We start from the raw sequence: 14751 nt of genomic DNA on the forward strand, positions 1-14751 counted from the left end.
TGATCACTGGAGCAGTGACCACGCCATCATCTCTTTGTTACAACTGATTATCTTGAATTCTATAAAAAAAAATAACTTTGTTCTTTTTTTATTTTTGTCGTTTTATTCCATGCAAACTCGACCAGAATGCATTGGAGTGCTTTACATGAGCACAGGTTGCATTACAAAAGGAAGCATTGATCTTCTTGTTTTTTTGGTAGGCACGGGGAGATGAAGTTTCCCAGAATCACAAAAAGTTGAGCCGATACAAGACTTGACCCCGGTTCCCCAGTTCCAGGTTCGGATTAAAGAAATTTCTAAAGAAAAAAAACAAAACAAACTGAGGAACACCTATGACTAGTGAGCCAAAGAGCATTCCCAAAGGTGCCTAGCCTTCAAGAGATCAGCCAAGCAACAGCAGGAGCTGAAGTACTCCAAAAGATCACCACCACCCTGTGTGAAGGGACCTAGAAAGCATTCCTAAGTGATACCAATCAGTGGATCAGGGAAGAACATCAGGGCCGGACTGGGAACAGAAACGGGCCCTGGCAAACTGCTCAGCCGCCTCCCCCTCCCTCCCCCCAGGGGGAGTGCAGCCGAGCAGTTTGCGCGGGTCGGTTTCAGACGATTTTGATACCGGGGGCCGATATTGCCGAACCCTGGCAACAAAAATGGCCCCCCAGGGGCCTAAAACTGGCCCCCACCCTAAGGGCCTACCGTGGAAAACCCGGGCCCCGTTATGGCCAGTCCAGCCCTGAAGGACATACTAACACATTTCTGGGAAACCATAAACGAGCTAAACGCCACACCGGAAGGAATAATACTCAGGGGACATTGAATAGTGATACCAGCATCACTGATCCAACTTGTCACTGAATTTGCTCACTGTAGACACCAAGGGGCAGCCGAGATGAAAAACTGTCCGAGGGAGAAAGTATGGTTCTCCAGACATGAAGAAGCCATTGATGACCTGGTAAGACAGTGCCTAGCCTGTCCAATGACAAGCGGACCTGAAGCCTTTGCCCTCTTGATCACTGAAAAGCTCTGCAACTTGCCATGGGCGAAGGTCAGCCCAGACTTCTGCAGTTTCCCAGATGTGTTCCCCACGATGAAGATGGTACCATTCCAACTATCCCGCGGTAGACTTGACAGAATCAACAGCATTCTCCAAAGTAGCCCCAGCACCAGAGAAAGCTTTTGCACTTTTGGCAAGTGGAGGGTGAGAAGACATAGGAGTGAAAGCAAGCAGGCTGTAGGGGTGTTAAATATAGCGCCTGCAGAACTGGTGCTAGGTGGGACTCAGCTGTCTGCATGAGCTTAATGCAGACAGCTCCTTAGCTTTCTTTAAAAATTGGCGCCCTAGGGCCTAGCTCGTCCATACCAAAAGCAGGTCTTGCTAATTCCTTTGCGCTGATGAAAGCGAGAGGTGTTCTACCCGCGTGCACAGGCCCCAGTTCTGAGACTTCTTGCCCTGAAGGTTTCGCTGTGGCCACTAGAGGGCTTCAGTTGTTATGGCAATTCATGGGACGCTCGGTGCGGGGGGTGGGCGGAGCTCCGCTCCCTCTCGCACTGTCCAGGAAGCGTGCAGGAGTTCTGCTCCCAGGTATGGCAGCCTCTGATCCCCGGCCATAAGTCTGCAGACTGGCCGGGCAGGCATGCGCGCCCAGGACTGCCTGCCGCCTTCTGCCTGGACACCTGAAGCAGTGCAGGCATCCAGGCCGAACTCCTGACGTGCCTGCCTGCCTGCCTGCCAGCACTTGCACGCTTCTGCCGGGGCACTCTCCGCTGCCGGAGGGGTCTGCGATGCACGGCCGAGGCAGTGCACTTGCTTGTCAGATGTCTTACTCAGGAAATCCGGACGCAGCGCGGTGGAAGTGCGAATGTGACCTGCAAGGGTATTAAACATGATTTAGTCTTCTCTTCTGTTCTCATTTTTCTCCGCCAGCAAAAGAATCACGATTTGGATCATTTTGATTTTTTTTTTACCCGAGGAACAGGTCGACCAACTTTTATTTGCACCCCGATAGAATATCCTTTTTTATGTTGTTTGGTTCGAGGTGATGCCCCTGCAAATGGATAAACTTGTGCAGATCGCGCCGCACTCCCTTGCCGTGGTGCTGAGCCACCCGGACGAGCTCCGCGGCCACATGCTGGTGGTGGACGAGCGGCTGCAGGAGCACCGCCTGGGCTACGAGATCTTCGCCAACTTCAAGGCGGAGAACATGCAGCACTTCTGGAACAGGCGCGTGACCGAGGCCATCGCCGAGACCTTCTTCCTGGGCTGGATCGACGAGCACGTCCTGCTCATCCAGGGCAAGGAGGAGCACCTGGGGGCGCTGCGCGAGGGCTGGGTGCGCAGGGCGCTCAGGCCCCCCCAGGGCTTCTCCATCAAGTACCTAGGTAAGGTGTGCTGGGCGCGAGGGCTGTGCCACGGCGGTGCTGACATGGAATAGGAATCGCGTAATTTTATTGTTATCATTAATAATAATGTTATTTCATAGTCATCACCTTTGCAGAATGCCCTCTTCTGAAATCTGTGCCTTTTGGGAAGCTGAATGTTTTAACGTGTCACGCACGTCACGTTGTCATTCATTCTGACAGGCGTGACATGCTGAATGCACTGAATACTTTATAGTATGCAGAATCAGTGCAGTGTTTTGTAGTAAAAAAAAGGTATTTATGCGCAAAGCATACCATGCTGTAGGTCGTTTTTTCTCAGTCTTTGATTTTTTTCTTTTCTATAATGTCTGTGTAATTGTTTCTGCTAGCTGCAAAAGAAATATGAATTATAAGTGGCATTTGTGTGCCTTGACGCGTTGTAGGCTGATATTGTTTGAGCTCTCCATGACAGGCAAACTCAGATAGTTATCTGCAGTACATGACTGTGTTGTTTTGAGACTTTGGTCACTTCTAGCATTGATTTGTGATGTCTGCAGCCTGCTTTACACAGCCATAATCGTATGTGCTCTCATGTCGTACTCCGTACTATATGTAAACATATACTCTTATGTTAGTGTCTGTGTGCACTGAGCTGGCGTGTGCACACCAGGGGCAGAACACCACAGGATGCCAAGCGATGAATCCACGTACAAGCCCTCCAATAAGAATCCCACGCATAGCCTGTTATTAGCTTGAAAATATGAAAATCCTCTGGCATGGCTCCGATCCCACAGGCCAAGGGTGGGCACTCCTGTTGCACTGTGTATTCACGTGGCGCTTGTGGACAACATGTTGCATATTGGTGAATGTGCCCAGTTGGCGAGGATAAAGGAATCGAGGCACAGGGAGAACGAGTGATTTCCTCAAGGCAATAACCTTTTGGTGAAATGGCAAACCCAGGCCTGGGCCGAGTGACGGTTCTAACAACCTAACCATGCGAAGCCCACATTTCCTCGTGTGCATTGTGCACGGATTCTGTTCCTGTCTTGCACATAGAACCTGTTCAAGAGTGAATCTAACCAGGGGCCGGTGTGCGCTTACTACCCTTGTTATGTACTGTATGTCGTTGTTACGGGTGTTTTGACTTGTGCTCTGGCTTTGCGCTGACAATCTAAGTTCTCCCAAAATACACTCCCATCTTAGTTATGAAAGACTGTGGACAGTATCTTTCGCTACACAGTTCAAGTTAACTTAAGGACAAGTTCTTTCATAATCAGCTACAAACTATGAATTGCATTTTAGAATTGCCACAAAATGTAATTACTTCTCGTTGAAACCACATTCGGAATCAATTTTTTTGGGCACAATGCTCTCTTCTAGGAAATTGTATTTCCGGGTCAGAATTAGTTTCCTTAATCAACACACCTACTGTATGTAACCTTTGTGTTGCGACTGCATAATAACTCTGTCAGCAATGCGTACCAAAATGGGTCTTCCCTTGATAGTGGACGCTTACGAAGTAAAATAAAAATGCTGCCCTGTTGCCAAAGGTGTGTTGCCTCTCCCCGCAGGCTCACCTTCTAGGTGTACTAGAAGAGAGGCCTCATTGTCCCTTCAAAGGAGGGTGTAAGTCCCCGGAAGCAGGTGCTCGCCCCCAATAGGTGCCAAGCAGGAGTGATTGTTTCCCGCTTGTGTAGCAGAGGTGCGTCCTATTTTACACAAAAGACAGAAGCTGCAAAACAGTCTGCTAAAGAATTATTCCAGACTGTTAAAAAACTGACAGCAGAAACATCTAACAAACTGGTTAACACAAGTCAAGTGTTCTGTAACACTCTAGCTGACTTCTTTCAGCATAAAGTAGAAGAGGTGTAGAACAGATTATCAGAGTCTGTTCCCGCTTCCTCTACTAATCTTACCCCTTCCTCAAACGTTTCAGTCTATTTTCCAATGCACACGCAGTGTGAAACACTCTTGAAAGAATTCACCCCTCCCACCTTTGAGGAATTAGTGACCCTGATCAACGCTGCAAAACCTGACTCCCCTTACGACCATTGTCCCACAAGGTGGCCAAACTGGCCCCGAGTATTACATCCTCCAAACTAATTGAAATCTTTCAACTGATGTTTAGGACAGGCAGTGGCGGCTGCCATGTACTGTGGGTGGTGGTGAGGTGGGGACCAAAATAAATAAATAAGTAGAACACTTACCTTGAGGTGTGATGTGACATCCTCCTCCACTGGTCGTTTCCCTTCCAGGCAGGCTGCAACGCAGGTCTAAAAAACTGCACCAACCAATCCTGGCGCTGCTCTTACAGCTTGAGAGCAGTTCCAGGATTGGATAGAGCAGGCTCTCTCAGCGATCCTAAGAGCACTGGAGACCTGTGCTTTCTCTAACCCAGCTGTCTAAGAAAGCTAGGTTAGAGAACTTTAAAATGTGCATGTCTGGCTGGCCGTCCCAAGACAGCCGGGCAAAGAGGCAAGCGCATTTTAAAGCGCACAGCTCCCTGCTGCCACTCAGCAGCACTTGCCCCGCCTCGTCCTGTCACTCAGTTCAGTGACAGGACAGTTCTGAAAAATAAAATGGTAATAAATACATTTTATTATCATTTTATGTGTCAGCTCTGGCCTGTGTGGCGACGCTCCTCTGCTCAAATGGAGAAACTGCCCCTGAAGACAGGGATCTTTCTTAACACCTGGAAGAGAGCATCACTGCTGCCATTAATTAAAAACCCCTCACTTAACCCTTTGGACCCAAAAAGTTTCTGTCCCTTATCACAACTATCTCTACTAGCCAAAATGTTGGAACAAATCATGGACAAACCATTGTCTAACCACATTCTGCATAATAACTCACTAGATTCAAACCAAGTTGGATTCCACAATGGCCACAGTACAGAGTCAGCACTGATCAAAGCCACAGAGGAGATTAGATGGTCCCTTGATCAGGGAGGCAGAGCAGCCCTCATCATCGTAGATCTATCAGCAGCCTTTGATACCGTTTATCATGGGCTGCTGATAGATTGGCTGGCCGCGATTGGCATTACTGTGGCAGCCCGGGACATGTTAAGATAATTTCTCCACAGATAGAGAACACTCAGTGGCGTTAGGTGAGTTAGTTTCCCAGCCCTTCTCACTTCCCTGCGTGGTCCACCAGGTGTCCTTGCTTAGCCCTACCTTGTTCAATGACTATATCACCCCATTACCAGAAGTAATTGGATCTTATGGCTCTGCTCTTATATCCTATGCTGACGACACTCAAATCATCGTCTCTTTGGCCAGGAACGAAAATGATTCAGGATCCAGATTTCATGACTGCATTGTGGCTGTGAGCACATGGATGAGTAGGAACTGTTTGAAATAAAACTCAGGAAAAACTGAGGGTTTGCTATTTGGCTCTCATTCGTCCAATTGGACCCTTAATTGGTGGGTGCAGGATTTAGGTGTACTTCGGTCTGCGATTACTAAGGCCCGGAATATAGGGGTAGTAATTGATAGCAAACTCACTTTTTTTTACTGATCATGCCAATGCGGAGACATCTTCTTCATTTCATACTTTAAGGACCATGAAAAGGATCCTACCTTTTATCACGTCAAATCTTCAAAAGCCGATAATCAGCTCACTAGTACTTACTAAGATAGACTACTGTAATGGACTGTGTCTAAATCTGCATCAGCACTTACTGAACAGGCTGCAAATTCCTCAAAACGCTGTAGCACGACTATTGTTGAAGATCCTAAAAGTCAATGTCTAAGTCTATCAGGAAGTTACAGTGGCTGCGAGTAAGACTGAGAATTACTTTCAAGCCTCCATGTACCGCTTATAAAGCATTACACAACCACAGTCTCGTTTTTCTTAAAAATAGTTTCAGCTGGTCCATCCCAGGTAGAACACTACGGTCCACAACAGCTAAATGTGCGGTTGTCCGTAGGTTTAAAAGATCTTCCTTGGAACTCTTCCCCTGCAAATTAGAGCCGTGCCCAATCTACTGAGGTTTAGGAAGGCTTTGAAAACCTGGTTGTTCAGTGCAGAATGAGTTTCATTTCCCCTTTCTCAGTTCTTCTTGATCGTGTCAAAGCTAGTGCCAAGATACCTCTGGGCAATCAAGCGCTCTTATAAATTCGACTAACATAACATTACGTAAAATAACAGGTGTACATACATGGAGCGCTGGCTGACAGGCTGATTTTGACTTTATATTTAGCTTTCTCCCGCATACTGCTGTGCTGCTGCTAAGACTCTTGCATGCCTTACAACTGTGTGTATTGTGTACCGCCTGCATATGCTGTGTATATTTTCCTAGCCTCATGATGCAACTGTTGTAAAACATTCTGTCTCCCTTAAGGCTCTCTTGTAAAGTGCTGTGGGAGTCTTCTGCGTCTAGCAAGCCTTTTTCATCAAATATTATGAGGTAATAAGTGAAGTGAGGGTGGTGTCCGATCAGTGGCAGAAAATATGCATTATTTGTGTAGCCCAAAGGATACGCAGCAAAGATTCGTCACTGTTTACCTGGCTGCGCTTAAAAGGCCTCTCTCATAATGCAAGACTGAACACAGAAATATTGAGTGGTTCATACCACTTGTCTTTTTTCCTATCGAAACATGAAGCATGCTTAGTTTATTTTATTGTAGCTTGATGGGTCTTTGCTGTAACTGCTGCTGGCTGTAAATGTGCGGTAATGTAGGCCCCACACACCCTGCCTGCGAGCACAGTACAAATAACTGGCTACAGATGTACTGAGCACCCTGTAACTGTATCCTTCCTCCCCTCAAGCTGGAGCCAGCGGTGCAGCAGTTACTTGTCTCCCCTGTGGAATGATTTGTGCCTTCACTGGAGGACTAAAGGGTTTGGGGGAGGAATGCTTCCTGTAATTGAGATACATTTGTAACTGTTACACTTACCGTGTGAGATAGAGTTGTGTTCTTCTGCACAGCTGCTCTGGCAGTAAGGAATGTGCCTCCTGGTAAGTGAGAAAGTCAGTGATTGGCAGAATGTAGGTGAGGTTGGGATTTCAAATTTCCCACGTTAGTGAAAGCCTCAATGTGCCACCATCATTTCTTTTAATCTGTTGATGTCTACCATATAGTGAGTTATTGCTGGTTTATGTGTAATGACATGAATGCAATCAATTATTAAGTTTTCTATTTTTAATCCTCTTGTTTTTTTAATAATGACTCAAAACCTGCATGCTGTACTTTTCATTGAGCAATATCGTACTGTGTGTTTTCTAAACACAATCAGATCAGCTCATTTCAATAAATCAAGCCTGGTGTGGTGTCTCAGCGGACTAATGCATCCATTCCAGAAAACTGCCTTTGACCTCATGGCCTTAGGTCCAAATCCTAGCGGGTCCATTCAGCCTTTCATCCTCCCAAGGTCAATAAAATGAGTACAGTTGAGTTGGGTAGTAATAAAGTCTTGTATTCAGTGCTAAGATGCCCCAGGGGTTAATGTGGTCTTTGTTTACACATATTATGTTAATTATAATCGTCCTTGTCAGCCCTCCCTTTTTCACAAGACATTGCAGTAAGAACTAATGTGTTCCAGATGGGTTCATGTTAGTCCAAGTGACACCACCCCCACATCACTGGTGTAGGGGTAAATGGTACTGCAGAATTTGAGGTGGGTTACTGTGGACCCCCAAAACATTATTCAGGCAATTTTGCTTGCTTCTATCCCCCACGTTAGGATGAATGCAGGACACGTGGGCTGGTGAGGGGCTGGTATCCTTTGTCTAGTGGCTATTCTTCTAGCATATTCCTCAATAGGTCATCTTACCATGGAAGTGGTAGAATGCCCCTAATTTTTATAGTCAAGATAAGAAACAGGGCCTTTCCAATTTCCCTGGGGTAGGTGTTGAGTATCTGTTGACCTCCTCTTAGGTTACTCTCTGCTGCATCAGAGTAACATCTGTTCCCACCTCAGACGGAAACTTACATGCCTTCGTAATTCAACTTCTCCCTTTTGTTTTAAATCAAAATGGCCATGTCTATCTATTTTCTTCTGCATATATGTCTGCAGGGCCTGTCAGATTAGGATTTTCTTGGTGTTCACTCCCAGATACACTGAAAGGAGTATAGTTCGCCATGTTGCTCCCTCCCCAGAGGTTGCCTCAAAAGAGAGTTCGTCCTACATGTTACTTGAGCCTTTATCAGTTGAATGAAACATATTTCTCCAGCATAAACCTTAGAACTGATGTGTCCTTGGTAGATTGTGAATACACAAAAAGTGAAGTCAAGATAGACTGTTTAGATGTTAACCAAAATATGTACTAGCTGACTAGTGATTTGTGGAAAGCTGAAGTTATGTAGATTCTATGGTTTGGTGTTTCTAGTTCTACATACCAGAATACTCCGAGAAGCTTGACTGATAAGAAAGGAGGTTTATATCGACTATATCAGCATGTCCAGTCACAGCACCGATTGTATAGAGTTTAAAAAACACATGAGGTGTGTATTTTGTACACTTGACCAGCTGAAATCGAAGAACCAACTCCGATATGGTCTTCAGTAGATGACAGCAACTTTAATAAGAGGCTCTTGTAGGCCCTTCTGTGGTGCGTACAAATCTAAAAGCATTGTATTGTTGTTTATGTGCTTAGTGTCTGTTCCAAGTATGAGTTTTATGCAAAAGTGCTCGCCCCTAACGCCTGTTGCGCCTCCGGGGCATTTTGTGTTATACGGCCCCTGGAGAAGTGAGGCAGGGCTGGCTCTTCTGGGGGTTCCTGGTTGCAGGCATTGACTTGAAGTGGACGAGGAAGTTATGTTCAAGGAGTAATATGTTGGCAAGTGTGTTTAAGGGGTTTGAAAAGACCCTCTTGGACCTATATGATGTTCTGAAAGGTCAGTGAATTACTTTTTTTGGCTTAGATTTGTTTATATTTTGCAGGTCAGAGGTTTGAATTCTGGCCAGGACTATTTAATCTTTCATCCTTCCACCATCGATGAACTGATTACCAATTATTTGTGTAATAGTAAAAACTTTTTTTTGTACCCCAGCAAAATGATAAATAGTTGCAGTACCAAGCACTACCTTAAAACAAGCTTTGGCAAGGATAATAGGTCTGGCAATAAGATCTGCCAGCCGTTTGGCTTCATAAGTGCTTGTTTCTTTTCATCATGGTGTTTGTAAAAACTTTAATTTAGGGTGAGGAGCTGGGCCCTTGCCAATATGTATGTGTGTTTGAAAATATATATTATCTACTGGCGGTCGCCAGTAGATAGTTATAGTTAGGACCGAGTTCCCATAGGAAATCTGAAAATTCTATTTTGAATAACTTTGGCGCCGGTTGACGAATCTTCGTGAAATTTTCAAAACTAATGGGGCGCTCCGCTCAGCTCCTACCCTGAAAGTCTCGGGGTGATTCGTCAAGCGGGAGCTGAGAAAAAAGGGGAGTCCCAAAACGCGTTTTCCCCATGCATTTTCCCATAGGACCTTTAGTCGAAGGTACAGCCCGAACGGCTGAACAGAATTACTTGAAATTTGGCAAAGAGGTAGTCCTCAGGTCAGAGATGTGCCTTTTCCATATATGGTGTCAATCTGTTCAGTAGTCTCTGAGAAAATTGCAGTTAAAAGTACATAAATATATATAGGCGCGCACCGTGCGCGAGCGTATTTCTGATTGGTGGTTAGATGTCAGTCAACAATCGAATCGGTCGAAATCAGGAAGTGTCGGACGCCATTTTGTGTGTGGCAGTGAAAAACAAAGGTGGAGAATGTGAAAAGGGGGCAGGGTAGAGAGTTCCTGACCCCCTAGCCTTTGTCAGGGGGTCTCTGAAGGACCCCGAAGGGTGAAAAAAACATTTTTTTTTCCAAAAATTCGCGTGGTGCGCGCACAGCAGCAAAAAAATCATTAAAAAAATAGAATTAAAAATCAAGTTTAAGTGTTTAGATGTTGGTGAGTTCTGAAAAGAACTGTTTTTTTGTCTTTTTTGTTTTGTATTTTTTTTTAGTTTTTTAAGAATTTTGTATTTTGTTTGATTTTTTTTAGAGCAGCAAAAAAAAAACAGGGAATGAAAAACTGTTCAACAGGAACAAAAAAAAATGGGAAAAATGATGGGGTGGAGCATGTGTGCTGCTGTATTTTGTTCTCTATTAAGTTGATGCTGCTCTCACCATAACAGAGAACAACATTGCACACATTGCACCGTATATGAACCTTCTGGAACAGAGGGTGGATATCCAGAGGTCTTGAAGCAGGTGAATCTGCGGCCGCAGATGATGTCCTCGGCTGAGCTCCTGGAGGGTTGTCTCATGTCGCTCTTGTAGATTCACGAGCATAAGCCACAGGATGCACTTTTTGGAAGTGCCTCATCATAGAATAAATACTAAAGGAGTATTTATTTTTGGATCTCCTCTAGATAGGACAACTCCACAAACAGTGCATGTGACGTTTGGGGCATTCACCTTCTTCTGCCCCTCTGGAAAAGTAAAGAACTTCCATATGAATGAGTCCTTTTGTTTCCTCTGGGTTGGTGGCACAAAGGTCTCCTCTTCACTCTCTGTAGAAGATTGCTATTCTGCCATTCTCACGTAGTGGAAAAGCTGTTCATCTCCTTCTCCCAGGAAATAAGAAGAAATAATGAGGGGAGTGGGTGTGGTGTTTGAAGATTCTGGAACTGAAACTACTATGAACCAATGAAAAGTGTTGTTTCGTAATCACATGACTTGCTGTGCGCGCACCGTGCATGCACGGAGCGCGCACGCATGCGCACACGGAGCATGCACGGAGGACGCACGCATGCGCACACGGAGCACGCACGGAGCACGCACGCATGCACACACGGAGCCGGTGCGCGCACGGAAAAACCCTAAAAAAAAAAAAAACTGTTTATAAGTTTATGGAAGATATTAACTATGCTGTTCAACTTTATCCAAATTAAAAAAAAAAAGAGCTGAGCCATTCCATATTACAGGATACAGTCAATCTATAACTATATACATAGGTAGTTTATTGTAAAATGAATATATAAAAAATATAATAATACATACATAAATTAGCATTTAAAAAACCTTACAAATTCACTTAAAAAACCATAGGTTTCACACACGTTATAGTTAGGAATTAGCATTTAAAAAACCTTGCAAATTCACTTAAAAAACCATAGGTTTCACACATGTTATAGTTAGCTGGACATTTCACTCGTAAAAAACCATTGAAATTCCCCCGTTATAGTTAGTTCAGATAACTATAACTCGCGCGACCGCCACTCTATCACAAGGATGATGTCATCAGTGATGTCACTGACCATGTCATGAGTGATGTAATATGTGACACCGTCAGCAGTGGATTGCGGTCGCGCGAGTTATAGTTATCTGAACTAACTATAACGGGGGAATTTCAATGGTTTTTTACGAGTGAAATGTCCAGCTAACTATAACATGTGTGAAACCTATGGGTTTTTAAGTGAATATATATATACATATGTATATATATATATATATATATATATATATATGTGTGTGTATATATTACCTACTGGCGGTCGCCAGTAGGTAGTTATAGTTAGGACCACGTTTCCATAGGAAATCCTCAACATTCTATTTTGAATAACTTTGGCGCCGGTCGACGAATCCTCGCGAATTTCTCAAAATAGGTGGGGCGCTACGCTCCGCTCCTACCCTGAAAGTCTCGGGGGGATTCGTCAAGCGGGGGCTGAGATAAAAGGGGGGTCCCAAAACACGTTTTTCCCATGCATTTTTCCATAGGACCTTTAGACAGGGCTACAGCCCGAACGGCTGAACAGAATTACTAGAAATTTGGCAGAGAGGTAGTCCTCAGGTCAAGGAAGTGCCTTTTGTAGGTTTGGTGTAAATCTGTTCAGTAGATTCTGAGAAAATAGCCTTTAAATCAATATATATATCTGAGCCAGCTTACGGTACGCTTACGGTACGCTTACCGTACGCGTACGGTGGCGTGCGCGAGCGCGATTCTGATTGGCTCTTAGATCTTAGTAAACATTCGAATCGGCCGAAACCAGGAAGCGGCGGCCGCCATTTCGTGTGTTTCACTCAGAAAAAAAAGAGTGATAACAAGAAAAGGGGGCAAGGAGGAGAGTTACAGACCCCCTTACATTTGTGAGGGGGTCAAAGAAGGACAGAAAAGTACAAAGAAAACATTTATTGATTTTAAAAAAAATCACGGGGTACGCGTACGGTAAGCGTACGGTAACAAAAAAAAAAGAAAAGAAATGAAATGCAGATTTAAAGAGTTTAGATATTAGGGGGCTCTAAAAAGAGCCGTTGTGTTTATGAAGTTATTTTTTAGTGGTACCTACAAGTAAGTACCGATGCAGAGTCTAAGGTTCACGAGGAAGACTCTGTTCCCTTCATCATTGAAGTGCACACCATCTCCTCTATAAATGTCTTGCATGTCGTAACGCAAGTTGTTGTGGTAAATGGAACCCATACCATAGTCACGGAGGAAAGCAGAAACAGATTTGTTGACGTGCTTTCTTTTTTTTTTTTTTTTTTTTTTTTAAAAACCTTTATTTGTGCAGAGTAAAAGAACAAATACGGGCCTACAACCATCAGGCCGGCCACAATACGGTTGAGCACAGAGGCAAACAATACATTCCCTGTGCGGCAAGGTCAAGATTAGCAACGATTCAGGATTCATACACTGGAGGGATCCTTGACACCGGGGGAAGGAGAAGTGAAGGTTAATTTTAAGGTTTTCAAAAAAAAAAAAATTTTTATCGAGAATAAAGTCAGTAAAGGATAGAAACAAGGAGATTCGAGTCCGCAAGTCGGCTTCATACACTGGAGAGCAGCAGCATCATTAAAACAGCCATAGAAAATCTCATACAGTAAGGCGATGCAATTAGATAACAGGATCATCACAGTAGTAAATACGCACCCCCTAAAAGCCGCCCCCACTCAATCCACCCCACACCCGGACCCCGAATCGAAACAAGTATAGCGCAGAGACATGAAAGAAAGAGGCCCATAGAACTAAGAAGAAACAGTAAATTACCCCCCCACCCTACACCAATGCGGAGGCTATGGCCTACCCCCCCCCCCCAGCATAGTGCCTGTCGCCCAATGAACCCGAAATATAGACGAGAGAGAAAGTAGGAATAGAGTAAAGAAACTAAGAGAAGAAAGAAGAAAGGAGGCGGGGAGGAGCCCACGTATCCTCAGGAGCGCCCGACACCACCGGCCAACCAAGCCTCCATGTTGACGTGCTTTCTTGCTTTGTCAATCTGCGGACAGAAATGATTGGACCAGTTCCATTTTTGCCTTTGGCATATGTTGGAAAACACAAAGGCAGTTTTAGGGAAAAGTGAAAACAGTTGTGCAAAGGTGTCCTTCATAAGCATTTCCAGACCTACCCCAGTCAAAGTGCCTAGGTCATTGCCACCACAGTGCACTATTATGAGGTCAGGGTGTTGGATTTGCATGAAGGATTTCACCAATGGCATCAATTGGTGCCACTTTAACCCTCTCTGACCAATCCATTTAATGTCTACATTTGGCAAAGCAAGGTCTCTCACCATATCTGTTTTCTCTGCATACTTTTCACTCCAGAAGACATAGCTGTGCCCTACAATCCACACTGTGAACATCTTCAAAGGAGAACTGGATGCACTCAGGAGGTGTCTTTCAGTAGAATGGCAATATGAAAAGAAAGACAGTTTGGAAATGGAGGCATACATATTTTTAAAAAAAAAAAAAAGAACTGATTGGCTGTTTCATACCATTCTAGAATAAAAACTAGGCTGTATGTGTAAATTAATAGAAGCATGTTTTGTATTGGTACAGAAAAATGTGTTACCGAAGAACAGTACTATGGATTTGCTGTTAGGTTTGAAAAGTCAAGCACTCTTGCTCTTTGGAATTGAAACATTGTTTGGCAAACTTCTGACCTGACTCCACACAGCAGTGTTCCATGAGCTGTTGCTATGGTAGCAGGCAGAAGTCAAGTTGGGGGAAGGGTACTAGGCTGAAGTCGAGTTGGGGGAAGGGTACTTTTGGGAAAGGGTTGGTTTTCAACCAATAGAAATGTGTGATTACATTTGAAAAAAAGGGGGAAGCACTGAGATTTGAAACTTACATGTATATGTGTGGAAAAATAGAGGGAAACTTTGCCATTATCTGGTTCTGCTGAGAGGAGAGAGGTGTAGAGAACAGAGATCCTGGCTCTGATAATCTGCTGTTTGAGTGCCACATTTCTTTCACAACTAACTAATTTTAAAGGTGAGTTTAGAGTTTGAGAGGAGATGTATATGGTAAATTAAGAAATGAATAATAGAAATGTAATTCTTTTTGTTGAAGTTGTGTTTATTATTTTCTGTTTTGGGAGAAATTTAAATGTGAGGAACATGTAAAATAATATGGACTATGTTTTCACGATAAATTAAGGTGTATTGGTATAAAAAAAGAATAGTTTAAGGG

At 44.2% G+C, this 14751-nt stretch overlaps 1 protein-coding gene across 4 annotated transcripts in view; it reads left to right on the forward strand.

The window, feature by feature from the left end:
- Positions 1-1555: 1555 nt before the first annotated feature.
- Positions 1556-14751, forward strand: part of STOX2 (storkhead box 2) — a 591130-nt gene continuing 577934 nt past the window's right edge. For 3 of the 4 annotated variants that reach the window (XR_014978164.1, XM_085641894.1, XM_085641895.1), the window contains exon 1: positions 1575-2379. Coding sequence is in view for 3 of the 4 variants with exons in the window: in XM_085641894.1 (XP_085498020.1) it covers positions 2040-2379 (340 nt within the window). In the remaining variant the exon portion in view is untranslated. Of the gene's footprint in view, positions 2380-14751 lie in introns of all 4 variants that reach the window. The other variant, XM_085641892.1, reaches the window with a different exon arrangement.

Source organism: Triturus cristatus, chromosome 2_2 (assembly GCF_964204655.1).
Source record: "Triturus cristatus chromosome 2_2, aTriCri1.1, whole genome shotgun sequence".
NCBI lineage: Eukaryota > Metazoa > Chordata > Amphibia > Caudata > Salamandridae > Triturus > Triturus cristatus.